Here is a 27,844-nt window from a genome sequence, read left to right on the forward strand (position 1 = left end):
TTTGCAGTATTTCACACGCAAAACGTTAAATCGATTATTCCATGAATTAAATAAAACAAAACAGGTTAACCTTTTTTTCGAATAGTTTTCAGTTAACAGGTCGTTTCGGTAGGTTTACCGGTTAACCTCTTGCATCCCGAATATATAATGTATTATATTTTTTATTAAAAAGAGTTACTACCACTATGTTAATGTAGTTATTGTTCAAGGTTTCAAAATATTCTAAACCCTGCAGGTTACATGCCTTTTCCATTTTATTTATATTTTCTCTCTGATAGGCGTTTCTTGTTTGATTTAATTATTTTTAATTTGTTTAGCAGTCACATAAACAACCAAGCTATGTAATATGGAATTTTTACACCCATTATTGCTGCTTCTTCCTGTATTTGCGCGATGATTATCTGAGATATTAACTCTATGATTCTACATTCTCAAATCTTTTCTATAAAGAAGGAATGTAGTTGACAATTGTTAATAGTTTTATTTGATCGTTCGTCAAAAAGTTGTAATTCTGTTACTCTTGTATCTTCAATGCAATTGAGTAATTAAATAGTAATTAAATTGAATGCGTTTTAATTCCCTTTTATTACTGTTTAATTTGAGTTACAATGCTATGACGTTAAATTTTATTTACACTTAAATGTATTATGAATATTGCTGGGCCAAGTGTGAGGTTGAGCGCTCTATAACCAGGTTTAAACCCCCAATGCTTTGCATTGACCGTTCCAAGGCGGTGACCCCAGCTTTATTCATATTTTGTGTTTATGTTGGTTTGTATTGTGCTGTATTGTGCTGTTTTGTACTGTTTGGGCAATCGGTCACTTGCCTTAAATAAAGGACCAACTAATTGTTTTTAATGAAAATTCAATACTGCTCCAGCAGCTGGAGTTTCACTTTTTTATATTGGATGGATTGGATATGGAATATTGTGATTTATATTTCACGAGTATTTAAAGAGTACCGGTAGTTTTTGTCGGTTTTAACATAGTTTATATTTCGTACCAATGCTAGGTTTTAATGTCCATTATTTAGCATACAATTAAACAAAAACGCGTGTTTTACAGAAGCAAATAACGGCATGGAGACTGGTGGTAGCAATCAGACCTTGGCGCTAAGAATATTTGACGATGAGACCGACGAAGAAAACAATGCATCAGGGCCAGGGCGCGGACGCGGGAGAGGTAGCAGTCGCCCAAAGAGACGGCCGAGAGGTCAAGCGCCTAGCAGGGGAAGATTAGGTGATGCAGAGAGCAGAGCTGAAAGTGTAGATAGATCTGCCTCAAAAACAGAACCTGGGCGTTATGGTCACCGTGGACATCGCGGAGGAAAAGGTGCAGAGAGCAGAGCTGAAAGTGTAGATAGATCTGCCACAAAAACAGAACCTGGGCGTTATAGTCACCGTGGACATCGGGGAGGAAAAGGTGCATTCCGTGGGCAACCTCGTGGGTCCATTTTGAAAGAGTCGGGAGAAATAAATGCAAGAGTTCCAACTTTTGATGACAATCGAGAACAATTCATGCCAAAAACGCAAAGAGAACAAAGAGAAATGAGGTTTGGCAAGCTGAAAGACCTCATCAAGGACGGAAATCCTGATGAAGTGTTCTTGGAGTTAAGTCAGTCTAGAAGCGGTTTTATCGAGTTGATAGAAAAATCTTTTGATTTTAAGGATAATGCTCTTTACATACTTAAAGCACTTGTTCCTGCATTACAGTCTGATATTGAATCAAATTTAAGAGAATTTTTAGAAAGACTTCATCCCGTCTTAATTCCAAAGATATTGCAACTTTTGAGCAAGGTACAGATGAAAGATAGAAGTGCACATTTTATATGGAGTAATCTAACACAGATGGGTTTATTTCTAAGTGACATTTCGGAATTCCTTCAGGTTCTTATGGCGACCATTCCTTCCACACTACCATCTTGCAACACTATCATTATAGTTTTAAAACAATTTTCAAGTTTATTTCCTGGTTTGAACTTTGACATGGAAAGCCTAGAAGCCGTGTTTGGTCTAGTTAAAACAGAACATGAAAGACGTACTGAAACTGACCAAGCAAAGAAAAAACCTGTATACAAGACTGGCGAACAAGATATGACCCCACCAAATAATTTCCGAGAAATAAGCATTTTCCCGACACTAAACGATATACATATCAATGAGTTACCCTTTCTTAGAGCGAACAAGACGAAAGGAAGGTATGATTCTCTAGATACTTATCTAGACACTCAGTTCCGTTTGTTACGGGAAGATTATGTGCAACCCTTACGGCAGGGTATTTACGAGTACAGAAGTTGTATTAAAGATGGTCTGAGTATAAATCGTTTGAGAAATATTAGGATATATCAGAAAGTGCAGATTTTGCAGCCTGTTTGTTCTGGACAGGGCATCAACCATGTTATCCAGTTTGATACTTCAAATCTTAAGAATTTAAACTGGGAATCATCTAGGCGACTTCTTTTTGGTTCACTGGTTTGTTTGTCTGATGACAATTTTGACACAATGCATTATGCAACAATTACTGAGAGGAATGCTCATGAATTGAAAGACGGTAATATAGAAGTACATTTTGAAAACGCTAGGGATGGAATAATTGACCTTTCAGGATCATTTGTGATGGCAGAAACAACCGCCTATTTCGAAGCATACAGGTACGTTCTTGAAGGTTTACAGGAACTGAAGGACACAATGCCAATGATGAGATACATAATTGATTGTGAAACTGTCATTAAACCTCCATCCTACTTACTTGGCCACGGTGGTCCTCAATATGATTTCCAGACTCTACTTCAAGATCGAAATAAAGGCATAATGTATCCCGTGTTAAACACGCAACGATGGCCTACCTCCTCTGACTTGGGTCTAGATTTCTCACAATACCAGGCCCTTCAAACAGCCATAACAAAAGAATTCGCTATTATTCAAGGGCCACCAGGAACCGGCAAAACGTTTGTTGGCTTAAAAATAGCTGAGCTGTTGTTGAAAAACAGCACATTTTGGAAGACTGATTTAGAGAAAAGCCCAATATTGGTTGTTTGTTACACTAATCATGCTCTTGATCAATTTCTTGAAGGGATTTCTAAAGTATGCAATCAGGAAGGAATCATTCGAATCGGGGGGAGATGTAAAAACGAGAATCTTATACCATTTATGCTTCGTAATGTAAAGGCTAAAATGCGTGAACTACAAGAACGGTCTTTCAAACTGATGCAAAGTGAAAAAGACTGTAGAGCTCGACTTAGAGACAGTGAACGGAAAATCGAAGAAATGAGTGCTAAGATAAAAGGAACAACTTCTCATATTGTACCATTCAAAGCACTTGAACCATTCATGAATGAAAATCATGCAAAAGAATTTAATTTAATGATTAAAATGAACATAACTGATGAAAACACCTGTTTCCAGACATGGCTAGCTTTCCAACCATTCGAAAACCAAAAACATAAAAACGTGGATGCCAAAACAAATATCATGCAAACATGGAAACAGTTCATTTTAGATGAAGTACAGCCAATTGCAATGTCAGAATTGAATGAAATAGATGATATATTGAATATAGATCTGTATAGAAAAGCAAAAATATACAAAACCATGCATGTTGAATGCATGGCACATTTGGAAGAAACTATTGCCAAAGCAATGCCTTCTCGATTACTTTCGTTTGAAGAGCTTCAAAGAGGCGTTCTGGACCCAGTTACACAATTAAAGCTTGAGACATTAACTGCAAACATTGAAGCTCCTAAACATATAGTGGACATATGGCTTTGCACTAATGATGTCAAAAAAATAAAAGAGGCAATGGATCATTTTCAGGGACATTCTGAGCGCAGTGGAGACATTGATGAAAATAGTGAAACAGATGAAGACGATTTGGAAGAAGACAGAGTGTTAGATGATATGGATGACGACTTTATGTTTGATTATAAAAGAAATAATCCATTTCAAGCTGACAAAAGGGGAAAAAAGAAAATAACCGATGAAGAATGGATAAGCGTATTTGGACAGAGAAAGAATACACAAAAAGTAAGAGCAATGCTAAACAAGGCGAGACCTATGACAGAAGAAAATGTGTACAGGCTGAAAAGTATACGAGATTTGGATAAAGATAAACGGTTAGACCTTTACGCCTACTGGTTGCAAAAATGCAGAGCATTTCTGAAAGACGCTGTGAAGGTACACGAAGATCAGTTTAGAATAGCAACAGCGAGTATGCAAGAAGTTCGTGATTTAGAAACTGCACACATTTTGAAAGAGTCAGTTGTTATGGGAATGACAACAACAGGTGCGGCAAAATACAGAAAAGTTTTGCAAAGAGTTAAACCACAAATAATCATAGTTGAAGAAGCCGCAGAAGTTCTTGAATCGCACATCATAACTACATTGAACACAAATTGTAAACATTTAATACTTATTGGAGACCACAAGCAACTGCGCCCATCAACAACTGTCTATGAACTTGCTAAAAAGTATGAAATGGACATATCATTATTTGAGAGAATGGTTAGAAATGATGTTCCATGTGTTACTCTTGAGGAACAGCATCGTATGCGTCCAGAGATATCCAGACTGTTGCGTCGCGAAAGACTTTACCCAAAATTACGAGACCACGAGTCTGTCTTTAAATATGATCAGGTCAGAGGAGTTGATTTTAATATGCAGTTTATCAGTCACGAAGAAGAAGAATCTTGTTCTGGAGAGTCGACAAGTTATTGCAACCCACACGAAGCCAAATACTTGGCAGCTTTGTGTAAATATTTTCTTAATCAGGGCTATACAAAGGATCAGATAACTGTTCTTACTCCATATATGGGACAAGTGATGCTTCTACGCAATGAAATGCCAAAATCTTTGTTTGAAGGAGTAAGAATAACAGCAATTGATAATTTCCAGGGAGAGGAAAATGACATTATTCTGTTGTCTTTAGTACGAAGCAGTATAGAAGGCAACTCGCGAAAGCGAAATCCAATAGGCTTTGTAGGAATTGAAAACCGGATATGTGTGGCGCTCTCAAGGGCTAAACAAGGTATGTTTGTCATTGGAAATTTCAAGCTACTTGAAAGAAGCAGTCAGTTATGGGAAGAAATAATTTCAGAAATGAAAGAAACCGATTCTATCAAAAGTCATTTACTTCTTCGATGTGGAAATCATCCAGAAATGTACACTACAGCTTCGAGCGCACATGATTTTACTAGTGTTCCAAATGGTGGCTGCAACAAACCTTGCGGAATGCAATTGCCTTGTGGGCATATCTGTCCAAGAGCTTGCCATGTCGTTGACAAATCTCACATGTTTGTTACATGTCAAAAACCCTGTGTCAAAATCAACCCCACCTGCACAATGGGACATATGTGCACCAGAAAATGCTATCAGGAGTGTGGAAGCTGTTTTGTTAAGATTGAGAAAGTGATTCCCATATGTCGTCATGTGGCAAAACTTCCATGTCACATGGACCCATTTAACTGGAAATGCCAAGAAGCCTGTCAATTTATTTTGTCATGTGGGCATTCCTGTGATCAAACATGTTTTAAGTGTAAATCCAAAGCGCACAATCAGAAATGTGAAAAGTTAGTGACCCGCGAATTATTATGTGGTCACAAAATGGTTATGCAGTGTCAATCCGAAGCGAATAGTCAGAAATGCAAAGAATTAGTGACACGCGAATTATTATGTGGTCACAAAAAGGTATTGCAGTGTCACGTGGATATCGCGAGTGTTAAGTGCTCAGTTGATTGCAATGTAGTTCATGAATGTGGACATCCATGTTCAGGAAAATGCGGCTCGTGTTTTGGTGGAAAAATACACAACAAGTGCAAAGGTACTTGTGGGAAGACGCTCAAGTGTGGTCATAAATGTACATTTCCATGTAGTGAAGAAGAATGTCCACCTTGTTCGCAGAAATGCAAAAAAACTTGCAGTCATAATGTAAAGTGTAAGAAAAAATGTTCCGAACCATGTGATTCATGTGAACGTAAGTGTTTATACCAGTGTAGACACGGGAAGTGTGAGAATATTTGTCACGAGAAATGCTCCGTTATGCCGTGCAATTATACATGTCGAAAACAGTTGGAATGTACACATTTATGCAGAGGACTTTGTGGTGAAAAATGCCTCTGCATTGTATGCAACAAGCACTTAATTAGAAATGAGTCTGAAGAAGAATTTACAGAGGATGCTGTTTTCCTGCAGCTGCCAGACTGTAAGTGCATATTCGAGGTAGGATATTTGGATAAGCATATCACTACAAAGGCACGCCCTGAAAGGAAAGATTTGGCTCTTCATTGTCCGTTCAGATTGTGTGGTAAGCTGTTTGAGACTGACATCAGACGTTATTCAGCAAGACTAAAAGATGTCAAGCAAGATATCATTCAGACAAACACGCGACTGCAAGCATCAGATGTCAGATTAATGGCAAAGAATATTGGTAGTCAACTTAACATCCTAAAATGTGTTGGGTTTCTAACCGAACAGCAATATACACAATTCAATCGACAAATTGTAGCAGGAAACAACAGTACATTATCTATCTGGGGCAAAAGACTAGACAATCTACAGCCTTTATATAAAGTTGTAAAACTAATTGAGGACGCTAAATCTAGTGGTTATATTGAAAGTATACGTGTTGACGGTGTGTTGAATGCAGATGACATTAAGCAAGCGATTTTGGCTGAAAAAATGAATACAACAAAACAGTTCTGGACAGAAGTATCAAGGGAAATAAAGCGACTGCAAATTTGTTTGAAGTTTTGTCTTCTTAAGAAACACTTGAATAGTAAAGGGAACAGCGCCGTAGAACAAGTTCTCGATCTTAGCTTTAGAGCTATACGTTCACCTGGATTTGACAACGATCTAAGTGCTGAACTCATGTCAGTTTCAAGTACACTGCATTCGAGTATTTCTGATAACAGTCTTTCAAATCTGGACATAAACGTAGCGTTCTTTAAACTCAAGTCAAAATTGGAACTTTGTGAGTTGCAAGCATCATTGAAAGTAAAACAAATGGTGTCATCTCCTGGAGAGACAGTTACACCCCTCAATAGACAAATGTCAACCCCCGAAGAAAAAAAAACAGTTACGATCTACAATAGACAGGAATGCGTTGAAGGATTCGTAGATGCGGGATCGGTATCAGATAAACGTTATACAGCTTACCCTGTGGAACATCCGTTTCAAAATGAACATGAACTTGCGAGTGATGCATATGTGGATGATAATGAAGAAGACATTGATGTAGAAGGGACATTGATACTCTAACATCTAGGATATAAGTGGTTAATAACTGGTTAACAGTCATACAGTATAGTAAATATTGACACTTAAAAGCACATGAACCCTCAAAACAAACGAATATTTCTTACAATATTTCGAAAAATAAAGTTAACACATAAAAAATCAATGTTTCTCATAGAAATAGCCAAAATTTCAACGCCAGATGTGGTCTGGTAACATAGATTTAACAAGAGACAAAATGTCCTTTTTCGCGGGAAAATATATTCAACACATGTTCATGTACTAAGTTAGAATTCGTGTGTCGTATGAATAGATATCGTTGCGGGAAATTAAATTGGAATAAAGTGTACCACAAAAAAGAGCAGTTTGAATCTCGTTAAATCTTTGTTAACACACCACATCTAGGATTGACATTTTGGCTATAAGGGTTAATTTTATTTTACGAAATATTTGTTGATTTTGAGTATTTAAATTACTTTAAGTTTTGGAATAAGCAGCGTGCACAATAAGTATATTTTCTAAAAGCTTTTGTGTAAAAATGTAAATTATTGTATAATTTATTCATATTGGTAATTATTTTTCACTTTTTATGTTTTTATGTCCCCCACTATAGTAGTGGGGGACATATTGTTTTTGCCTTGTCTGTCTGTTGGTCTGTTGGTCTGTTGGTCTGTTTGCGCCAACTTTAACATTTTGCAATAACTTTTGCTATATTGAAGATAGCAACTTCATATTTGGCATGCATGTGTATCTCATGAAGCTTCATATTTTGAGTGGTGAAAGGTCAAGGTCAAGGTCATCCTTCAAGGTCAGAGGTCAAATATATGTGGCCAAAATCGCTCATTTTATGAATTCTTTTGCAATATTGAAGATAGCAACTTGATATTTGGCATGCATGTGTATCTCATGGAGCTGCACATTTTGAGTGGTGAAAGGTCAAGGTCATCCTTCAAGGTCAGAGGTCAAATATATGTGGCCCAAATCGCTTATTTTATAAATACTTTTGCAATATTGAAGATAGTAACTTGATATTTGGCATGCATGTGCATCTCATGGAGCTGCACATTTTGAGTGGTGAAAGGTCAAGGTCATCCTTCAAGGTCAGAGGTCAAATATATGTGGCCCAAATCGCTTATTTTATGAATACTTTTGCAATATTGAAGATAGCAACTTGATATTTGGCATGCATGTGTATCTCATGGAGCTGCACATTTTGAGTGGTGAAAGGTCAAGGTCAAGGTCATCCTTCACAAGGTCAAGGTCATCCTTCAAGGTCAAACATCATATAGGGGGACATTGTGTTTCACAAACACATCTTGTTTTATCTAAAATATTTATTGTAATGATATATCCACTTTGAATAAATCGTAAAGGTAAAGACAAGTTTTTGATAATGACACATATTACATTGGAGGTGAAACGAGTCAGGCTGTTTTTAAGTGTCTTTTGATGTCAAAGCCAAGTATGGGCTAATTCCTTTGGAGGTTGCGCCTGTAAGCGTGAAGCATGATTAGCTCACTTTGACATTGAAAAAGCAAAAATCAGTACAAATATACCTGGAGAATGCAAGCACACAATAGTGCATTTTTAAAATTCAAATTGATTGAGAAATGGGTGATGTAGAATTGATGATCTGGATTTGAAATTGAAATTGATGCATACATTCGCTGCAATATCAAATAGAGAATGTGGTATTGTTGATAGTTATAGGTAAATCACTTAAGTTTTCTACGTACAATAAGACGCATTTTTTATTCATCATACGTTTTTAACTGTGGCTTGTACATAATTCACGAAAAAACACATTTTATTCATTTGACCTTTTTAGTTTAGTCAACCTGCGTTTTTCAAATTAAATTGTTAAAACATGTACACATATTATGTATTCATTTTTCGTGTAATTACATTAAGTAAGTTATATCATTTAATGTCAGTAGAATATATAATGGACAAACATGTATATCTTTATTCAAATGTTTCATATTGATACGAAAATAAACTGCAATGTATGTATACGATTATTCAATATGAAATTTAACAAATGCATGTATATCAATCAATCAGCTTTTTATTCTACTTGTTTCCTTTTAATAAAAAAAAAGTTAAAATCTAAATTTTTGTTGTGTAATTGATACACTTTTGTGTATGTTACTTCTATTAAAAACAACTCAAACTGGGTACTGAGTTAAAATTGTTGGAAACTATGGTCATTTGCACAATACAAATGGTGGTATATATAGTCTGTTTCATAAAAGAACAAAACTAGCCGAAGAAATTTTGAACAAAATTTTACGCAACTATTATTAAGGCATTTATTCGAACCAATTACTTTCCATAGCCTTCTTATTCATTTATGATTAATTATGTCGATGAGAAACCACGGGCTTCCGATTTATTTCTACGCATTTTTATGTCGCCAATCGTAAACTAACTTTTATAGTTTCCTGATAAAACTCGATATCTCACGTTCTCGACCAATTTAAGTTATGTGTTAGTTCACCTAATTTATATTAGTCCATTATGTATATATGCGCATTTGAAGTTAAGGTTTGTGTATGATGATATGAACCTTGAAGATTTTTCTGTATACAAATGTATAATGTTCCTTTCAACTAAGCTTGTTATGAATACATTTAAAACATTTATTAAAATCGGTATGTGTATATAGTACATCATTTGGGATATACAGTTTATTTCAATATTTTTGTCAGACAAACATTATGTTGCTATAATACAGAACTAAGTGAGACCTAACATTTGGATCCTGCGAAAACTTAAAAAAAAAATTAGTTTGAAGAAACTCGGTATGTGGAAAAATAACCTGAATTCATGTTATTTCCGTGTGGTTTTTTTCAGACCACTCGTACCTATTTCGACAAGCTTAAGTACATCTACTACATATAAGTTACTTAACAATATGACAAGCGTCATTGGGAATTAGTAGCCATTCCTGTGGCAAGGTACAGTTATATTAGATTTTACCTTTCTTTCACACAACAGTTAAGCTTGTGTGTTGTTTTGTTTTGATTATGAGTACATTTGTGTTTTCATTTCAAACATAGTTTGTTTCGGTTAATATTGTTTGTTATCACCTTTTGGACTTGTATGGATGCGAAGTGTATGTCAGTGTTAAATTTTATAAGAACCAAATAAAATTATACTGACTGTCTTATTGTAGGAACATTTGCAATGTGTGTATGTACATAGTTTGTGTAAAGCATATTTTGTTAACATGACGTGCATACATTTCCTATTGCATTATTATCTACTACATAAGAAAGAGCAGTTACTTTCGTTGTGTTATTGCATATACTTAAATTGTGTTTATTTAAAAGACAGCGTAGTTACTGTGTAATAGTTGTTATGACATCAATATCAGACTGAGGTCGTAGTGGAATACAGGTTTGCGAATGTCTATCTTTCCATAGAAAGTATAATTGCTGACGTGTGGAAAGTTTAAGACATAAATAAGCATGTCAAAATGTATTTGATGATTTTTTTTCAATTATATGAGGAGTTATGGCCCCCTTTGTAGATATTTATTTTATGTGTGTTGTGTGGTATTTTAGTTCTAGAGTGGTACTTTGAAACATCATATTCAGCATGGTAATGTGTTTAAATGAAAATGTTTTATGACTTCTTTTATATTATAGTGTACATTTTCCGACTTATGAACAGTTGTGGTCTTTCAAAGGAAAATTATAGATATGTTGTGACTTGTGTCATTTGTTACTTTAACTTGAGACTGCTTGGTAATGAAACTTTAAAAACAAATTCATGAGCACGTGAATCTTTAAAAACAAATTCATTAGAATTTAAAACATTGCATCTAAATGTAGCGATTACATATGGGTTATGATAACTATGGGAATTAGGTGCATGTCATTTGAACTCACATCTTTACTGTAAACACATTACGTTCTTGATCGCTTTTATTTTAATTTAATTAAATTATCGCCATTCCAAATTATTGATACATATTTTACAATTAGTGTATGCGTGTTTGTATTTATATGTTAAGGTTTAGAATGTAAAGCTTGTTTGATGTGATTGTTCTTGCTTTATTTGGCATACACATGTGTATACATTTTAATGTTTAATTATATCCTAAAAGATCGTTGTATTGTATGAGTACGTAGTTTTATTGCGAATAATGTTGATGGAATTACTCTTTTCACTTCACCTTATTAAATAGCACTGACCGATTAATATATAAAAGTGTGTGAATGTGTATCGTTAATATCGTCATATGGTTTGTATGTTTACCACTGACTAATACCAAAAGTCGTTGCTCAAAATATTAAAGGCGACATTCTTATATATTCGTTTAAGCAAGTCGTTTCATAAATAACATTTTGGAAAACGCTAAAACCTTCCACTGAAAAGCAATGGTAAATAATTATTGTAATTGAAAAAAAAACAGTATAGTTAATATTTCAAGTCCGTGTACCTAGTTCATAAACTGGAATATATTGTTGAAATGACTTACATAATGGACTTTAAAATTGAAAGATTGTCATTTAATAGTGAATACGTTCTAATGGAACATAAATGATATATTAACTATTTCGTAGTGTTGTTGTTTGTTGTTGCTTGCACTAAAATAAAATATATGCACTCTGCTGTTGTTGCTTGCATTTTTGCAAAAGTCTGTCAATTTTAGAAAATACCCATCTGTAAGCAGGTTCTTCTGCATACATGCACGTGTTCACACATTCACGATGATAGGGCGAATACCACAACTTTTCCGCTCACCGTCGAAATTTTATACTTCTGACAAGAGCACCGTATCCTTCTGTCAAAAACATGGCCGCAAACTTTTAAGCGAGTCCAGAAATGAAAGAAAAAAACGAGAAAAGAAGGTAAGTTGGTAATAAAAAGATATTCCATCGAACGAAGTATATACTTTACATCTAATTGCCGTTTACCGCATCAAAATTGAGTCGCTTTTAACTTCAAAATAGTGAAAACAATTTGAGCATGTCATGAAAAAAGTGACTCACGACGCGAACAATCGTATTTTTTGCAGATTTTAAACATTTTTAATGAAAGAGTTTTTTGTTAAACGGTATTTTATGGTAGAAGAATAAATTTACGACACATTATGGAATGTTTTATTGAATATAACTGTGATTTTTACATTTACACGTGTTAGCAAGTATGCACCGCTCAACACTGACATTATAGAACTATGAACACCGCTCAACAATGTCCGTAAAAGCACCGCATAGTTATGATTTTTTGGCACCTCTTTATTCTGATAGTTTTTCTGTCAGAAGGAAGAGACGTTCAAAGATATGTTTGAACAAACCAAAAAATCAAGAAAAGGAGACTTTTTTCTCCGGGTGCTGAATATTACAATGTACTTTGAAAATATTTGGTTTTCAATGATTTTTTTTAATACTTGACGGAAATAACTGTATATGATTCGAACCCTTTACATCTCGTTAAAACGGACCGCGCTGTAATGTCTTATCTATGGAGTCATGCACTCACAAGCTTCTATAGACAGTTTCAAAAAAGTTTTTTTTTATTGTAACTCCTTTGTTTCTGATATAAGTAGGCGAGAGCATCTTTGGAATATATCTTTGGTTTATGGCCACAAACACAAAATTCATATTTCAGTAAATTTAATCAATGCAACACCACTTTGTACACTCTATATATAACTAAATTTATTATTTCCTTCGGTTAGTTTTACACCAGCATTTGCTTTAACCTTTCCTTAATCGTAGCTAGACATCTTTTTTTTTACAGATTATGAATTTGAAATCAATAAATAATTATTATCAATAATGATTGTATTTTACCACAACAATATAGATAAATTGAAACATGAGACTTAAACTTGTGCCCTCCACGTACTGAAAGCAAGACAATCGATCCCGGTGAACCTTCTTTGGTGAAGTGCCATCATTTTCAAGATCAATTCTGGGACATGTTACTTTTATAAATAAGATTATCGTAAATAAATTCATCTCGCGATGGCTCGTTCGAGCTTATCAATTAAAACCATGTGCAGAAGTTAGCGGTGCTACGAATTTCAGTGACACGGAATATAAATACGGTGTTTATAATCAGTGTCGCGCGATGCATCGATATGTATGTAAGTGATGCATGTTTTCACCAAAAATAGGCCTTTAACAGATATTGAAACAAATAGGTTCGTGTGGTATGTTCTTTTTATATATACAATGATTTAAGTCTGTCACATCAGGTCTGACATATCGACAATAATCTGATTATTACATTTTTCTAACAAGTACGAATGGTGTCGAGCGCGACACGACTTTTTGTAAACACTATTTCAAAGTCATTCTAAATATTTCACGACTGGTAAACGTTTAAATAGACGACATATTGGTTCAGAAATTCGATGGAGTGCTTCGCAAGTGGCAATCATTTTGCAGTGTCTTTTAATAAAACAATTTGTCACCCGCTGACCTGATATTGCTTCGTCCGCCATGTTTCTTTTCGTCAGAAGGATACGGTGCTCTTGTCAGAAGTATAAAATTTTGACGGTGAGCGGAATTGTTGTGGTAATCGCCTTATCACCGTGACATTAAAAACAACATAAAGAACGTATTTGCATACGCATTTAATACAACTAGTTAAATAGTTGTCGTTTGAATGAAACATATCTCACACGAATTTTTTAACAACTTTAGAAAGTATGAATTCTAAACTAGATAATATATCCTGTTTTTTGTTGAATATGTTCAAGGCATTCTCTTAAAATTGAAGTAAGTTTTAAATGTCTTTAAAATTATTATTGTTCAAAACAACGATTTCAGATTGTAAGAAACATAAAAAGCAAAAGAAAGAACTTAATGCGTCAGTTTAATTTAAAATTCTGAATTGAATTATCATCCATACATATAACATTTTCCTCTAGTATTAATATGAGCCGCGCTCTTGAAATAAGGCAGATTACGTGTCCTTACAGTGTTGTCCCAGATTGCATGTCCTTACAGTGTCGTCCCAGATTGCATGTCCTTTCGGTGTTGTCCCAGATTGCATGCCTTTACAGTGTCGTCCCAGATTGCATGTCCTTACAGTGTTGTCCAGATTGCATGCCTTTACAGTTTCGTCCCACATTGCATGTCCTTACAGTGTTGTCCAAGATTGCATGCCTTTACAGTGTCGTCCCAGATTGCATGTCCTTACAGTGTTGTCTCAGATTAGCATGTGCAGGGACGACACTTTCCGCCTAAACTGGATTTTCGCTCGGTAGATACTTTCTTGCGACGCAATTTTAAATACCATAAAAGCGTGTAAAGTTTCGTCCCTGATAAACCTATGCGCACGGAACAAGAAAATCTTATTCGGTACTTTAAGCATATGCATTAAGCCTGGGTTTCTCAGTGCGCGGCTCTGTAAGAACTCTTGGGTCATATAAATGTTTAGACTTTAAACTTCTCATACGTCATTAGAAAAATTTATACTAAGGATAACAAACATTTCGGCTATTGCAATTTAAAAATATAAAATTTTGACTTATTTGCGTATTTTCAAAATCAAATATCACAAGCAACATCACACTTATAAATGTATTGTATCGTTTTGCTTTATGAAATATGTGTACGTGTATTCGTGTAAATGGAAGGTATTTATAAACGGAAATGTATTTACAGTGTAGTCCTGTGTATTAGTAGTATTTGTATAAATCATTCTTTAATGTATGGGATATGTCAGAAAGTATAATTGCTTATTTATGAATATCTCTCTTTAAACACATTAAAGTTTAATTGAACCTATTCGCAAAGATTTTGCTTTAAAGCGGGACTGCACGATTTGTATATGTGTTAAATTGTAATATATTGATAAAAATATGTTATAATAACACAAAAGGCAAGAAAAATTAAACCTTGAAGACAAATTTCATAAAATGCAGCAAGGACAAATTAGCGCCCCGAGCCGATTGTGACGAAGATATTTCGTACATATTTTCCTACAATAACCGAAGCATTCGTACTTATTATTAGGATCGGAGTTAGTGTTCGTGTGCCGTATGAATAGATATCGTTGCAGGAAATTAAAATGATCCGTAAAACTAAATTTAGATTCAGATCGTACATGCATGATATACATGCTGGCGAATTCGACTGTACAGACATTTTCGATTTCAGAATTAAATATCTTTCTTATTTCGCATTTTTCGACACATGTTCTTCTTAACTTTTATTTTAATTTATATTGAAATACATGTCTAATAAGTTTTTTTTACACATTTTATATAAATTCATAAATATTTGACAAAATCGTGCAGTCCCGCCTTAACGACAAAAAAAACAGTATATTGTTTATTAATCCAAAACAACAACGGGATTTCGTTGCTGGATAAAACGTAGGAAGTACCAATTTATTGATTAAAGTGTTTGTACAGTTGTAAATGTTTTACATAAACACTTCCTTATTATGAATGCAACACGTTATTTAAACAATCGTGCTGTATACGTTTGCAGACATAATACAGACCTTATCGATTTAGTACGCACCTATTCATGTTTATTGTATTTTCAGAAAATCCTAATTGATTTATTACGCAGTCCTAGAAAATGTTCTCTGTATTTCAGAAAATACTAATCGATTTCAGAAATTAAAACATGTCGTGCTCTTTAAGGTTGAATATATACGTTGTTTAACCGATAGTAGCAATCCTTGTGGCAAAAGATATATATATATATATATATATATATATATATAGAGAGAGAGAGAGAGAGAGAGAGATTTACAATTTACTAATCATGGAACATTGTTTACTTTTCGAAAAGTGAACTGCGTCGATTTACACGGACACATGCTTACATGAACCATATTACGGAAATATATGATTGACACACTATAACAATCAAAGCGCTGAAGGCACTGAAGATGTTCGCTATTGCATAATTTAACACGTAATTCATTTTTCAAAGTCAATCGCAAGTTTGAAATGAACACACGCCATTCAACTTTATAAAGTGTGTGTCATAGCGCACGGGTCGAGCTTTGTGTGCACCTTTTATCATCCTTATTATTTCATAGAAATAAATAAGACAAAATAAAAACAATATGCTTTTTGGAAGTTCTGAAAGCATAGAAAGTATGATGAAAATGGTAATGTGACTTAATATAAAGAAAATTTGCAGTCACCATCATATTAAAGGAATATTTTTTCTAATATCAAATGACTATCTCACCAAGAATATAAATTCATAATGAAAAACTTTTGATTTTTGACACCATATACAAATTCAAAATATACAATAATCTTCGTATCTTGTATATGGAGGAATAAAAGAATATAAACATTGCTGTTTATGCTTTAATTGTTACCCGAGCAGTTCACACGTTGTCAACAACGCTGACATAAACATAGGTATAGAGCACTAATGCGCTTTTAGGCATAGCTGTTTTACTCAGTTTTCATCTTAGTGACTTTAACATAACGCCAACAGACACGCATGAATATTTTCGAATATTTAATAAGCTGATTCGAGATACAACCTCAGAATTTTTGCTACATCACTGCGTATGCGCTCAATTCAAAGGATGTCGCACTGTTCAGTGTAAGGAATTCCGGACTACTCTCTGTATGCTCAAACGACACAAATTTTGGCCCTGTTACAATTACGCGTTACAATCCATCTCGCAGAATTTCACTTTCGCCTCCAAGATGAGAAAACAATTATTAGCGAAATAGTATAGTGTCACGATAAGAGAAAATCGTTTAATTATCATACCACAATGTTTGCCGTACTTGGTCAGCACGTCTAGAAATCATTCCTTAATGTGTGGATAGGCTGCCATTATTAAGAAATTTGCTATTTTGAATTCAATTTTGTATCAAAAAGCATTGTTCTTAAATGTGGCATTTTCAATTCGCAATGAGATTTGTAATGACCCTCGTCATGCGAAAATGGGTCTTATTCCATATGCGCCCATCATATAAATAGCCCACTCAGCTATCTCTCCTTCTGGTAAGGAGAAACATAACATATTGAGTGATTTTAAAGCGAACAGCATCGCCTTTGGCCTGACTGCGCAAAAGCACATGTTGGGTTTAACAAACGCTTGCCGAAACGCATAAGACCCATTTTCGCATGACGGCGCTATTGACGTGTGATTTAAATGTGTCGAAAGAAAACTGCGTTTAAATCAAATATAAATATACGATATATTTCGATAGTGAAGAAAGATACTCATAACAAGGCAAATGAGGACACATATGAAGCGCTCTCCCGTAGTATATTTTTTTATCTACTCACACTAATGTGTGGTTTGACAATGCTAACACACATTTCATGCGGTGAATATGCAGCTTACAAGTGAAAAACACAACACACTAGTTTAACTTTTGTTTAATTGTATTTATTTATGCAGAAAAGTAAATTGCTAACTTTATTTCAAAGTCAGCGTATACGCCGACTACATTTTTAAAAGATATGTATTGTTATAAATATATTTAATATAATATATTTAGTTGTTTTCGGTTTTAGCGATTATAACGCATTTTCGAGGTTGCCTATAGTATGCCTGTAGTAATTGATGAACTCATATCCAACTGTCTATGTATTGAGAACTGTGAATATAAACAAGCTAAACCTTCTATTAACCTTCTACTATTGCGTTGCTAGCACCCGTAAATACAAAAGATCGCCGCTATCTGTTGAGAACCAAAGAACGTTTTCCAGAAATACCTGCTGTAGTAGCATGAACGAGGTTATGAAACAGGTCATTTGTATTATTATTTTAAATTGTTTGTTATAATCGGGTTTAGCGATTATGAAACATTTTTTTTGTTTTTTTCTATCGTATCGCTGAAGTTATTGTTGAACTTATGTTCAATGTTTTATGAATTGAGTATATAAATAAGCGTCAACTTTTTCCCGAATCTATCAACAGCCTCAATTTACGACCTGTACTACGTCATTGAGTTGTATGTGAGAGCGTTACCTATTGCGTTGTTATCGCCCGTGGACTTTCCTTTGTTTATCGCCAGGCGCATCTATTAAAAGCTTCATATCATGAATGCCAAAACACCCGCGAAAAAGAACCACGTGACGAAATAGGACGCTAAACGCAAATACCATGCGACTACGACTTTTATTATGTAAGAACGCTCCGCAATTCCTTTGAAGCCGGGGGCCTTGTGATTTCTATTACGTAAAGAATTGACCGCTAACTGAAGTAAGCAAAGGAAACGCAGCACCTAATGGACCCATTCCTTCTATATGCGAAGGCAGATTGAATTTTACTAATGTATGGTTTGCTTATTATAATGCGGTAAATATGCGACTAACAAGTAAAAAAAAACACTATAATTAAATTTTTGTTTTGAATTAAGTTATTTAGAAACCAAAATTCCAAACCTTATTTCAAAACAGCAAGACTACATTTTTTAGAGAATATTCTTGTTATATTGAAATGTTTTTAATATTCAGTTTCAGCGATAATGAAACATTTTTTTTATGTTGTCTATCGTATCCCTATAATAATTGTTGAACTCGTGGTCAACGTATTATTAATTGAGAGTTGTGAATATAAACAAGCGTAACCTTATACTAGTGCGTTATTCTCACCCGGACTCCCCTTTGTTTATCGCCAGCCTCAGATTTATGAATGAGATGAGCGAAAATACTACGTCACGCAGACGCAGCAGAAAGTGGACTATTTTAAACATTCATAAACAATCTCCTCCGCGACACGTACAATACGATCATTGTATTTTTATTCTTTTCTATAAAACACCATTCGAAACTATTGCATTTAATACGATATTAATATAATGTTTCCATTGTGAATAAACGTAATTGGAGAACTCAAACCTCTTGCATAAATTATACAACTCTTTCTTGCGCGGATATGCGTAGTAAGCGGGAATTGGGCTCCTCGTACATAGGCCGTACCGACCTGAATTTTACTCTAAGCACTTTAGACGGTCGCTAAAGCGACCATCTAAAAACTATTGGTCGAGCTGAGATTTACGATTGACGAGTGTAAAGTTAAAAGAAAACGTGTGGAGTATACCATCTATTTTATGCTCTAGATTTTGTAACACAGCAAACATTGTAAGTACATAAATGTCATATTGACACTGTAAAATAGTACAAAAAATAATTAAATAATATATTGCAGAATAAAATCGACGAAATTGTGTCAATCAACAGTTATCTTGGTTAAGTTTAGGGTTTGTTTTATTGAATTGCGTTGCTGACATGCTCGAATTTATTCCGCACGTATTAAGCAATCTTATCTGCATTTTCAGAAAATGCTTATCGATATTAGAAATTATAAAATTGTCGAGCTCATAAAGGTTGTGTTAAATCTATAAAAATAAAAATAACTAATTATCTAATACTTGTATCAAAAAGATGGACATGTTTTTATCGTTATCTGCTTTATAATAACTACATTAATCTTTTCGGTTTAGGATTCGTTATCATCTGGCATTCATGGTTTACTCTGAGTTGACCTTCAAATTATAAAAATAACATATATACCTGCCGACGAAATGATTTTTTATAAAAAAATTGAAAAACTATTCCGTGTTCGTAGAAGCTTACACGGATAATTGTGAGATGAAAAAACTCAAACACTTTAGATGTATACCATGTTTTCAAAACAATTACTTATTTAGGTTTTCTGACGGAAGTGAATCTAAACAACATTAGAATAGCATTAGGGGGAGAAGCGGACTTTATAGAATCAGAAAGAAACTGGATCCAGCACCATAGTACAGGTAACAATCAAAACATGGAATATTGTATATTTTCGAAAAGTGAGCCGCGTTGGTTTGCAAGGACAAATTATAAATGAGCCACATTGCGAAAATGTATCATTGATTTGAAGGGAACATCCACACAATTTAACAAATACATTATTCAATGAGCTGAAATTTTCGATCAACATGTGTAAAATGTCCACCAAAACTATTCCATCTGTTGTTTGACCGAACAAAAAAGAAAACAAACATTGTTATTAGATACATGTTATATTGACAGTGCAAGTATAGGAATAATAAATGAATACATGTATAGTGCAAAATAACATCGACGACGTTGCGTCCATGAACTTTAATCTTTTTTATTCTCGAACAACGACATGTATTTTTAACTTTTTAATCTCGAGTGATATGCACAATAAAAAATTAAAAATATTATTGTATATCCCATGTTAGTATGAATTAAATATACTTAATATCATATTTTCAAAAAACGTAGCGACTCTGTTGATCTTATTCGACCGTTGTCTCATGGTATGTAAATAGAACATTTAAAGTATAAATTAAACTATCGATAACGGTAGTATGCTTGACTATGCATGTCCGCATGATCTACATAGATTCTAAAGTATATCATGTATGTATCTAATTATTAATAATTTATTTACAAACGACATGGATGTTTTCAAAAAGATAATAATGTACAAAGAATTTACTATGTTATTAATCTAAAATTTGTGCAATACTGTGTATGTGTATCATACTCAACAGCAGCTGTATAAACAGTTATTGGACACTTTTCTGGCTGTTTATCAAATATGCACAATGAATGAACAAACGAGTATATCGCGTGACTGTAATTCGAGTAGCCATGTGATTATACGCTCGTGAAATTCGAGTGATAAAATAACCGAACGAAAGGAAGTTTAAAAGTTGAATTAGATTTATTTGGGATTTAAGTAAATATATTAATACGAATACATACCCGGCATTCATCAAACAATATAATAACAGACATTCATTATATGTTTTTTATGTATTATTTTAATGTATTCAATTATTAAAATACTTAACATAATGGCTGAACATGTGTATATTTAGTAAGTTCGCATTGAATATAAAGAGTATTTATGTTTAGTAACAAGATTATTTTTCTTATATTATCGCGGGATGTGTAAACAAAGCTGTTTTTGGTAAATGTTTGTTAATAATTACCTCGTCTTAACGTGCATGTACATATTTTCCAGAAAGCATGCAAAATGGCAACAGGTTATGACGGACAAACACTAGCGGGTCGAATATTCTATAAAGAATTTGACACAGATAAGCGGGGAAAAGATGTTTATTCTCCAGTAGGACGTGGAAGAAGTAGAAGCAGACACCATTCTGGAAGAAGACCAAGAGGAAGAGCTCCGAGCAGAGGTTTTCTAGGCAGCAATAACAACGATCGACAAAGTGCGAATGGACATCATAGATATCCAGAACGTGGTCGATACGGCCGACATGAAAATCGTGAAACACGAGGAGCTTTTCGTGGACAACGATACTCACGTTGTTTTAATGTCACACACGAAGCGACAGATTTAAACCGCGTTGAATGGACCGATACAAATGTACCGAGAGACAAGCGAGAAATGCGGTTTCATAGACTGAAAGACATATGTGAACATGAAAATGCAGACGATGTCTTTTAAGACTTTAAGTCATCTATTTCATCCAATTTGAGAGAGTTTTTAGAAAGGTTATATCCAGTGTTATTTCCTAAAATCAGCCAATTGTTGGGGGAAAATAGAGATGCAAGACAAAAGCGAAAACATTTTATGGACTAATACACAGCAGATGGCTCCATTTCTCAATGATATTTCAGAATTCCTTCAAGCGCTTATGACTATTCTTCCTGTCACCTTGCCAAGCTGCAACACAGTTATATTTGTTTTAAAGTCAATGCCAGCAAATATCCACAGTTCAACTTTGACACAACAAACTTAACAGAAGTGTTCAATTTAGTGAAAACAGGACATGAACGTCTTACGGAAACAGAACAAGCAAAGAAAAGACCTGTATACAAACATGTTGATCATGAGATGGCTCCACCAAATAATTTTAGGACAATAAGCATTTTCCCAAAACTTGAAGATATCCACCTAAATGAGCTACCTTTTCTAAGAGCAAACAAGACGAAAGGAAAGTATGATTGTCTCGATACATATTTAGATATTCAGTTCCGTTTGTTGCGCGAAGATTATATGCAACCTCTACGTCAAGGTATCTATGAGTATAGGGGATGTATACAAAACGGTATAAGCGTTAAAATATTAAGGAATAATCGCATATATCAAACTGTGCAGATAATGCAACCAGTTTGTCCTGCACAAGGCATAAATCATGTGATACAATTTGATAATTCACAATTTGGCGCGATTAATTGGGCTTCGTCGAAAAGACTTCTTTATGGTTCACTGGTTTGTTTGTCTGTTGACAATTTTGACACCGTTCATTATGCAACCATCACCAAGAGAGATGTAAATGGTCTACGAGAAGGTACACTAGAAGTACATTTGGAAAATATTGAGGACGGTGTGCTAGCTAACCATGGAAATCAGTCATTTGTTATGGCCGAAACAAGTGCCTACTTTGAAGCATACAGATACGTCCTGCAAGGCCTGCAGGAAATTAAAGGAACAATGCCGATGACAAGATACATTATAGACTGTGAAATTGAAATAAAGCCACCATCATACTTACTTTGTCTGGGTAGTCCACATTACAATTTTTCACCGCTCATGAAAGATACTAACAATATTGTTGAATACCCCGTGTTAAACACACATCGTTGGCCTAAAGCTTGTGAGTTAGGTCTAGACAACTCACAATACAATGCCCTTCAAACTGCCATCACAAAAGAGTTCTCCATTATTCAGGGCCCACCTGAAACCGGTAAAACATTTGTTGGCTTAAAAATAACTGAGCTTCTCCTGAAAAACAGTGAATTTTGGAAAACGAAGACAGAAGCAAGCCCTCTATTGGTGGTATGTTATACAAATCATGCATTAGATCAGTTTTTGGAAGGCATTGCCAAGGTTTGTGATCTAAATGGTATTATCAGAATCGGCGGGAGGTGCAAAAAATGCTAGTCTGGAACCTTTCATTCTTCGCAACGTGAAGGAAAGAATGCGTCGGAAGAAAGAACGTTCATTCACAGTGATGCAAAGTGAAAGAGATTGTAGAGCTCGACTAAGAGAGAGTGAGCGAGAAATTGAAAAAATAAGCGCTCAGATAAAACGAACAACTTATCAAGTAGTTAATTTTTCTGCTCTTAAACCGTTTATGAATGGAAAACATGTTAAAGAATTTGAACTCATGAATAAAGAGCAAGGTGATGATGACAGTACATTGCTACAAACTTGGTTATTATATCAACCATTTGGAAATCAAATGCATTTAGATTCTGATGCGAGGACTCCTATAACTCAAAGATGGATACAATTCATATTAGATGAAGTTCGTCCAATGACAATGTCGGAACTTAATGAAATAGATGACTTTGGAAACAAAGACCTATATAAAAGAGCTGAAATTTACAAGACAATGCACATGGAATGCATCAACACGTTAAAGATAAAACCGGAAGAGTTGTCTAGGTTGCTAACATTAAAGAAGCTTGAAAACGGATTGTCTGATCCAGTGACCCAGATAAAGCTTAAATCTTTAATTGGAAATATAAAATCACCAAAAGAAAATATTTTGGACGTTTGGCTTTGCATGAACAATTTAAATAAAATAACAGAAGCAATCGAATATTTTCAAGGACAGTATGCAAGTGAAACCATTGATGGCAGTGATGAAATAAAAGATGATGATTTGGAAGAAGACAGAATGTTAGATGACATCGACGATGACTTTCATGTTCACTACAAAAATATTAACTTAGAAATAGATAAGGATAAAGAGGAACAAACGAATGTTAGTAATGAGGAATGGATCCACGTGTTTGATCAGAAAAAAAATGCAAGGAGAGTGAGAGCTTTGCTGAATAAAGCTAGACCCATGTCTGAAGACGGCGTGAATAATGTCAAAAGTATTCAGTCTTTGGATAAAGACAAAAGGTTGGATCTATATGCATACTGGTTGCAAAAACACAGAGGAGCGTTAAAAAACGAAGTTTGCAAGAAGTTCGTGATTTTGAAACTGTTCAAATTTTGAAAGCGTCTACTGTTATGGGAATGACAACAACAGGGGCAGCGAAGTACAGAAAAATACTTCAGAGGGTAAAACCACAGATAATAATTGTCGAAGAGGCAGCGGAAATTCTTGAATCACACATAGTAACTACTCTGGGTGACAGTTGTAAGCATTTGATACTGATTGGCGACCACAAACAACTACGTCCTTCTACGACAGTATATGAACTTGCCAAAAAATATGAAATGGACATATCTTTATTTGAGAGGATGGTTAGAAATGGGGTTCCGTGTATAACTCTTGAAGAGCAGCATTGCATGCGCCCAGAGATATCAAAATTATTGCGTCGTGAAAAGCTTTACCCGACGTTACGCGACCACGAAACTGTATTGAGGTATGATAAAGTAAAAGGTGTTGATGTAAATATACAATTTATTACCCATGAAGAGGAAGAATATTTCTCAGGAGATTCGACAAGTTACTTAAATCCACATGAAGCTAGATACATTTCCGCTCTGTGTAGATATTTTCTAAATCAAGGTTATCCAAAGGAAAATATAACTATACTTACTCCATATATGGGACAAGTGTTGTTACTGCGCAATGAAATGCCAAAATCAGTTTTTGATGGGGTAAGAATAACAGCTGTGGATAATTTCCAGGGTGAGGAAAATGACATAATTGTGCTGTCGCTTGTTCGAAGCAGTTTGGAAATCAATGTCAGTAAGAGAAACCCGATCGGATTTGTGGGTATTGAAAATCGGATATGCGTTGCGCTATCGAGGGCTAAATATGGTCTTTTTGTTCTTGGAAATTTCAAACTGCTTGAAAGAAGCAGTCAACTATGGAAGGAAATAATCGTAGAGTTGAGAAAAGCAAATTTGGTCAAGCCATATTTAACACTAAGATGTGAAAATCATCCAGAAATGTATACATATGCCTCAACTGCACACGATTTTGAAAACGTTCCTATTGGTGGATGCAACAAGCCGTGTGGAAAATACCTACCCTGTGGACACATCTGCCCAAGGTCTTGTCATGTTGTTGACATACTACACGAACATGTAACATGTTACAGGCCATGTAAGAAAATCAACCCGAACTGCACATTAGGACATCAATGTACAAAAAAATGTCATCAGAAGTGTGGAGATTGTAAAATTGTGGTTGTGAAAGTTATTCCGATGTGTCGTCATTTGGCAGAACTTCCGTGTCATTTGGACCCGTTCACGGGATTTGCAATGCAGTCTGTGAAGTAATTTTGCCTTGTGGTCACTCTTGTGATCAGATATGCAATACGTGTAATTCACATGCACACAATCAGAAATGTGAAAAGAACGTGATACGTAATTTGCCTTGTGGCCACAAAGTGAAAACACAGTGTTACACGAATATTATAGCTGAAGAATGCCCGGTAAAATGCAAGGCTGTTCATGAATGTGGACATCCATGGTCAGGGACATGCGGCTCATGTTTTCGTGGCAAAATTCATAAAAAGTGCAAAGGTACTTGTGACAAGACGCTCCCATGTGGTCATAAATGTACTTTTCCATGCAGTGAAGAATTATGTCCACCTTGTTCACAAAAATGCACAACAACTTGCAGTCATGATTTGAAATTTAATAAGAAATGTTCTGAACCATGTAACCCATGTCAGCAGAAGTGTGCGCATAAATGTAAACACAGAAAGTGTGAGAATAGCTGCTTCGAGATATGTTCTGTTGATCCCTGCAATGAGAAATGCGAAAAAGTGCTAATATGTGAACATACGTGCAAAGGCTTATGCGGTGAAAATTGTATTTGCATAATATGCAATAAGCATTTGATAAGAAATTGGAATGAACAATATTCTCATGCTGACGTAGTTTATTTGAGGTTGGATATTTCGATAAAAGTAATGCGTTTAAATTGCATTCTGTTCAGCTAGATGTGACTTTACATTGTCCTTTCAATCTTTGTGGAAAACGGATTGAAACTGACATTGGACGTTATTCGTCAAAAATGAAAATGATAAGGCAGTATATATGTGAAACATCAATACAAATTCCACACAGTTTTGAAGAAGAGAAAAATAAAGTTTTACTTATGCTGGGAAAGGTCAAGCGTGATGGTTTATTATCACAGGAAGAGTGCGAACATTTTTATAAGAAAATTCAAGCTGGAAAATTGCGCGAATTGCACAGAACAGTAAAGAGAATAAATAAACTTCTAGATTTAGCTGAAGTTGACAAATGTATCACAAAATCCGAAATGAAAAGTCATTCCTATGTCAGTGTGAGTGTTGATGGGGTGTTAGGATTAAATATTCTCCGCAATGTGATTTTGTCCGACCAATTTAGCTCAACAAAACAGTTCTGGGCGGAAGTATCAAAAGAAATTGACAGTCTTCAAATCAGTGTAACTTTCACTGCTCTGAAGAACCTCTTATATGGCAGAAATGGTACATACATTGATAATATTTTAGATGTAAGCTTCAATTCGATTTCTTCTCGTTTATTTGATGGTTGTTTACTCCCATATTTAAAAACAATTTCAAGTGAATTAACTTCTGCAATCACCAGTGGCTCTCTGTTGAAAAAGAAGGTCGATTCCCAAATATCTGCACTGAAGCCAAAATTAGAATCTGGAGATTCACGTGGGATTATCGGTAGTTTACACACCAAAGAGTCAACCGTCTCTAGAAAGACGAAAACGGATGAACACTCATGTGTAATAGATGCCAATAAAACTTTAACAAACCGTCAACCCATAAAGCCAAGTGAAAATGCAGAATCAGTTGAAACTGTGAGGTCCAGTCACAATAACATCGACAAATTAAAACAAATGCAAGGTACTTTGACACGTGGTCAAACTGACGCAACCCCTATTCCTCGTTTACTGTAAGCACTGTCATGAATTCCGCAGGATCAGAACGACCCAGTGCAGTAAACAAACCAGATTTCTTAGTTTCAGCGAAACTTGAACCTTCCCCAGTAACACACATTAAGTACACGAAATGTTTAGATACCTCGAGTGACCAGTTAGACGGATCAGAAAGCGCACCAATGAAACCGTCATTGCACCAGAGTCTGGAATCTACAGCACGACCCACAGAGGTTGCAAGTATGAGAAAAACTAAATCTAATGCAAATAATGGAGACATTTTACCTTCACCCAAATCGAAAATGACATCACCAATGGCTCGGTCGCTCACACAGACAACTGAAAATGCGCGAAAGGTCACAACTTCATCAACAAAACTGCCTACAGAACCGATTAAGGTTATCCTCCCACCAAGCAGTCGAAATACCGTAATGTCAATCAATGAAACAAACATTATTTCTGAAGCCATTAACAAGAACATTCCATTAAGACAGCAGGTGACACATAATATTGAAACTACCCATCCTGACAGCAAAGATACATTAGTGGTGTCACGTTCCACTGATTCAGTCCCTGATTAACGGAGGGTCGGATCATTAAAAAAACGGAAACCTCTAACGAACCGTTATACTTTTCTAAACTTATGAAAGGTAAAAACGTGTTTTCTGAAAATTCAGAAAATGCAAAAGATACCTTCAGTGCAGCTCATAAAGGCACGACGATAGGGCGAGTTCTGACCAGCAAAGTTGCACCTAGATCGCCTGAGCAAGAAAATAGTTTTACTGCGCGGATTAATAAACATCGTGATATGAAAGGAACATTGTCAGATACAACTGATGCTGACAATACGATAGGACCTGGTCCTGTTT

The 27,844-nt window shown here is 35.0% G+C and overlaps 2 protein-coding genes across 2 annotated transcripts; both read left to right on the forward strand.

The window, feature by feature from the left end:
* Window positions 1-21,921: 21,921 nt before the first annotated feature.
* On the forward strand, window positions 21,922-23,065 carry LOC127858546 (NFX1-type zinc finger-containing protein 1-like). The gene has a single exon (XM_052395760.1). It carries the CDS (start codon window positions 22,016-22,018, stop codon window positions 23,063-23,065), a length of 1,050 nt encoding a protein of 349 aa, XP_052251720.1. The 5' UTR covers window positions 21,922-22,015.
* Window positions 23,066-24,129: 1,064 nt separating this feature from the next.
* On the forward strand, window positions 24,130-25,430 carry LOC127858545 (NFX1-type zinc finger-containing protein 1-like). The gene has a single exon (XM_052395759.1). It carries the CDS (start codon window positions 24,149-24,151, stop codon window positions 25,370-25,372), a length of 1,224 nt encoding a protein of 407 aa, XP_052251719.1. The 5' UTR covers window positions 24,130-24,148; the 3' UTR covers window positions 25,373-25,430.
* Window positions 25,431-27,844: the final 2,414 nt, after the last annotated feature.

Source organism: Dreissena polymorpha, chromosome 14, assembly GCF_020536995.1.
Source record: "Dreissena polymorpha isolate Duluth1 chromosome 14, UMN_Dpol_1.0, whole genome shotgun sequence".
In the NCBI taxonomy this organism is placed as follows: Eukaryota; Metazoa; Mollusca; class Bivalvia; order Myida; family Dreissenidae; genus Dreissena; species Dreissena polymorpha.

Bases quoted from the DNA above. Each gene is read 5' to 3' on its own strand.
- LOC127858545 (XM_052395759.1), top strand. From the start codon at position 24,149: ATGGGAATGACAACAACAGGGGCAGCGAAGTACAGAAAAATACTTCAG.
- LOC127858546 (XM_052395760.1), top strand. From the start codon at position 22,016: ATGGCTCCACCAAATAATTTTAGGACAATAAGCATTTTCCCAAAACTT.